We start from the raw sequence: 4,664 nt of genomic DNA, 5'->3' as shown, positions 1-4,664 counted from the left end.
CCCATTTTCTGGCCGTTTGAACGAAGAAATCACGCAAAAAGTGTTTCAAGTCTACAAGCGCCGACGCCTCCGACATTGTCAATTACTGTGAGTGACTCTACAAAGATACTCAGACCCATCTTATCGTCAGGCAGACGCACGCTGTGACAACTCGCGGGAGTCGTGAAATGCGCGGGCGGTATAAAAAAGTTTACTAGCTTGTTAACTTATCGTAAGTATAATTGTTGCCGTCTGTCATGGATAAATGCTTGTCCTGTCTATGACTTTGTTTCCTGTATCTGAGTTCCTGGGCCCACGAACCACAACTATAGTAAAAAACTTGATCACCGATTCAACCCCATTATTGGAACACGAACTCAGAGCACTGGCAGGCGACAGCTAGCGTCCCCGGAATGCATCAAGAGCTGCCCAACTAATTACTAAAAAATACCTCTGTCACTGTCACTCAGAAGAACGTCAACTGGGGACATGAAAGTGTCGCTCGAACAAGTAAAGCAAGGCACTGCACGCATTAACGCCGTCATTGTTATGTACAATTATAATAGCGAGATGGACCCTATTCCTTATTTTTTTAATGTATCATAAGGATTGATGCCAGAACGTCGTAAAAATATTGACCATTATTTTCGAATAGACTTCATATCTGGTGCAAAGCAATTCCTACGTTTCGCAGCTTACACGGCTTTGAAAATACGAAGATTTCCTGGCGCACATCTGTTTTTGAGGCTTTCACCACTACCTCAATGCTAATGAGAGTTCGAATGGGATTTGTTGAATAAGGTCAAGTTCATTGTGATAAACACCACTTTTCTAGCGCACTCAAAGACATCTTTCAATACGAATGACTCACACAGATGTGTGGTTGGCGACACTTTGACGACACCCACACGTGGTGACCTCAATGTCTCTTTTTTTTGTGCCTGCGCCCATGTGTCTGGCCTTAAAGAAGTTCCAACTAAACCAAAGAACACCTCTTTGTACTTATTGTAGACATTGAAGAGAGAACTGGAATTTAGTCGACGCGAACTTCTTCGTCGAAAAGGGAGGGTTATCAACTTCGGAAGATATAAGCGCGTACTAAACCAACGCCAGTAGTTGCTCTCTGAAATGACATTACCAAGACTATTTGCACGAGGATAAGTAGGATCCGCTGAACTTTTATGTTCAAGATAGCCTCGCCCGCGTTGACTTCGGTCGAATTTAAACAACACAAATTCTCGTGTGTCCTCAAATTGTATATCTTAAAATAAAGCAGCCATTTGCTAACTAGAAGCCCTGAAGGCCAATACCAAACTTTGAGCTTCCTTAATGATATAAAAACATTCTACCAAATTACCTCCTGTATTTTATAGCAGACTACCACAAAAACCGTGTTCCCTGAGGTGAACATAAAAATAAATGTTAAGTGAATATCGTTATGGCGTCAGTTTGCCAATGAAACTGAATATCGTTTCTGCTGCCAAATATTATCCAATGCGTATTTTTGTGCCCAAATTGGCACGAGAACAATTTTTCGAGTTTCGAGAGAAGGAAGAAGCCTTAAACAATATGTTCTAGCATTAAAATATTTTTTTATAAGAATGCAGATGGCGAGAGATAAATTCTTTAAAAGGAATACTGGCCTTTGCTGTCTTTTTCTTGAACAATCACTTCCAGTTGAGCTGATTGCGGCCGCATTACTTCAATACTTTTTTCACTTTCTTGGTAACATATCTTCTATCATCACCACAGTCACCCACTTGAGCAAATGGAGTTCTTTGTTTTGAAATATATTTTTATGGTGAGATGCGGCAATTGTAATGTTGAGGCGGAAATATGATTACCTGAGGCCTAGGTGTCGAATATATATCAGTTTATTTCTTTTTCATTTGTTTCAATACTGCCAGTCTCTTTCCGAGGCCATTGAGGGTGGGCGTAGAGATTGTACCTGCAGGTATAATAATACATCAGCAGCATACGGCAAAACATAAACAGGAATCCCGTGCAGTCACAGCCGTATCAAAAATATGACGTAAATGTATGCAAAATATTCCTTAATGACAATCAGGAATGAATGCAGAGCTCAGATTCTATGAGCTACACAGTTGTAACGCCTATAAGTTGTAAACATTAATTATAAATATATTATACAAAGCGCACACTTTTAACATCAGAAAGCACAAAGTAAACAGCAAAAGATAACACCAATTATACACAAAATTGAGTGGTGCACAGGCAGATAACACCAAACCTAAAGGCACTCTGTTGTGAGCACTAGGCCACTAATATGTATACAATTATAGCGAAATGTCTATGGGGCTGAGAGCGTTACTGCATTAACAGATGATATTTTCTACTCCTAAGCCAAAGTGCGATAGTAAATTCGCATTAGTAACCGAGAGATTAAAAAAAAAACTTATTCCCTGGCAGCAAGTGCAAAAAAAGGTGCCTTAAAGAGTCATTCTGGTAGGAGTACTCTTTCAGTGTGTGTTAATCTGTGGGCCGGGTTACGCGGGGTTCCGATGGGCGCATGTACAATAATGTGTCAATGTTATAATAGTGTTGAAGTAGCTGAAAAAGAAATTTCAGGTGCACTTGCTCTGCTTTAACCGCCGTTGTTTGGAGGCGAGAGTTGGTTAACATATTTGTGGGAGAATCAGTGCGCTTCTCCTTGTTGCAGATGAACCTTGTTGCCTTCTTCTGGGCATTTCTTTAGTTTTTAATTTTAATAACTGGATAACCAGACCATGTTGCGTTACCCCATTCTAATACAGGTGTAACATAGGTAGTACTAACTAAAAGCACGGTAGATTGAGGGGTCAGTCGGAGGCATTTGCGGAGATAAAACAGCTTGCGTCAAGCAACTGAAGTAGCATTAGAGACATGCGCATCCCATCTACGGTTTGAAGCAATCGTGACACTTAAATAATTTTGTTCATTCACTTTTTGAAGCCTAGTGCGTTAAAAGCTGTAATCAGATTGATAGTTTCTTTCTTTCGCGTTATTGTCATATACGAAATCTGTTAGAAAAGTATTCAACCTTTGGCCGAAGAAAAAAGAAACTGGCATAACTGGAGCGTTGCAAAGCTAATCACCCTTAAAGTAGTCTCCTACGGACTCCACACACTTCTCCCAGCAGTGCTGCCATTGATGGAAGCATTCCGAGAGGGCCTCTTTCAGAATGGAGTTAAGCTCAGCTTTCGTTGGAGTCATAATGTCCTCTCTTGTCTAAAATCACGCTCCTTTAATGGCCTCTGGATTTTAACAAATTTCCAGAAGTCGCAGAGGGCTGAGAACATGAGAGTAAAGAGCATGTTGCACTACAGGAGCCTGCGTTTTCGGCAGAAAAGTTTGAATCAATTGGAGAAATGTGCAGGAGCATCGTCGTGATGGATGATCCAATTTTCTGTTGACCACAACTCCGGTCTCTTGCGCCGCACAGCATCACGTAGGCGACGGAGGACATCCCTGTAGTACTCTTTGGTGACTGTTTGACGCAAGGTGTACCACACTGCGGGAGTCAAAGAAAGCAGTGAGCACAACTTTGACGCTGCTTCGCACTTGGCGGGCCTTCTTTAGTCTTGGTAACGTGCAATGCTTCCACTGCGACGATTGAGATTTGGTTTTCGGGTCGTACCGTTACACCCAAGACTCATCACCAACGCTTATAGTGTTTATGAAGTCGGGGTCACTGTTTGTACATTCAAGCATGTCTTGTGAGACTTCAACACGAAGTTGCTTTTGCTCCACCGTGAGCAGCTTCGGCACGAATTTTGTAGCAACCCCCTTCATGGCCAAATCTTCGGTCATAATGGAATGTGGAGAAAAAGTGCTGATGCCCACCTCTTCCGCAATTTGTCGGATAGTCACGCGGCAGTCCCGCATCACCACAGCAATCACTTCAGCAGTGACCTGGTCATTTCGGCATGTTGATCGCCGATCGAAGCGTCGCTCGCTCTCCACCGATGTGCGGCCGTCCTTAAACCGGTTGTAGCACTTCTTAACCTTTGCGCTGCTCATAGCATTGTCAGCGAAAGCCGCCTGAATTTTGCGAATGATTTCTACTTTGCTGTCGCCCAGTTTCTGGCAAAATTTGAGGTATTAGCGCTGCTGCAGTCGCTCCGCAATTTTCGTTGCAATAAAAAACCGACGAGATCACTGCGCGCTACCTCACTCAAACGCTGCGTCCCAGCGACTGACGCATCGGCAAGCGGGAACAAATCATACATACATACATACGTACATACATACATACATACTACATACATACATACTTACATACATACGTACGTACATACATACATACATACATACATACATACATACATACATACATACATACATACATACATACATACATGCATACATACATACATACATACATACATACATACATACATACATACATACATACATACATACATACATACATATTTTTCTCCTCTAATAATTATGGCCGCTCATGAGCAGGTCTACAATATAAACTACCAGGTCTGTCCCGTTGAGTGCCATTTGTGCGGTTTAACAGAGATCAGCTTGCTCAACCTTGACTGATCGAAGAAGGCAACACTGTAGGTTAAATAAGACATACAACTCCTGCCGTGTCGAAGAGGTAGAGTATCCGCCTCGCATGCAAGAGGACCATGGTTCAAATCCCGGTGCCGGGCAATTTCCCACCAGAAAAA

At 42.3% G+C, this 4,664-nt stretch overlaps 1 protein-coding gene across 1 annotated transcript; it reads right to left on the bottom strand.

Moving 5' to 3' along the window:
* Window positions 1-3,618: 3,618 nt before the first annotated feature.
* Window positions 3,619-3,999, bottom strand: LOC139047846 (protein GVQW3-like). The gene has a single exon (XM_070521986.1). It carries the CDS (start codon window positions 3,997-3,999, stop codon window positions 3,619-3,621), a length of 381 nt encoding a protein of 126 aa, XP_070378087.1.
* Window positions 4,000-4,664: the final 665 nt, after the last annotated feature.

Source organism: Dermacentor albipictus, chromosome 7 (genome assembly GCF_038994185.2).
Source record: "Dermacentor albipictus isolate Rhodes 1998 colony chromosome 7, USDA_Dalb.pri_finalv2, whole genome shotgun sequence".
Taxonomy (NCBI): Eukaryota; Metazoa; Arthropoda; class Arachnida; order Ixodida; family Ixodidae; genus Dermacentor; species Dermacentor albipictus.
Note: the sequence above shows the minus strand (reverse complement) of the source record. Positions and strands in the feature narration are given on the sequence as shown.

Excerpts from the sequence above, each read along its gene's own strand:
- LOC139047846 (XM_070521986.1), bottom strand. The coding sequence starts at position 3,999 with ATGAGCAGCGCAAAGGTTAAGAAGTGCTACAACCGGTTTAAGGACGGC.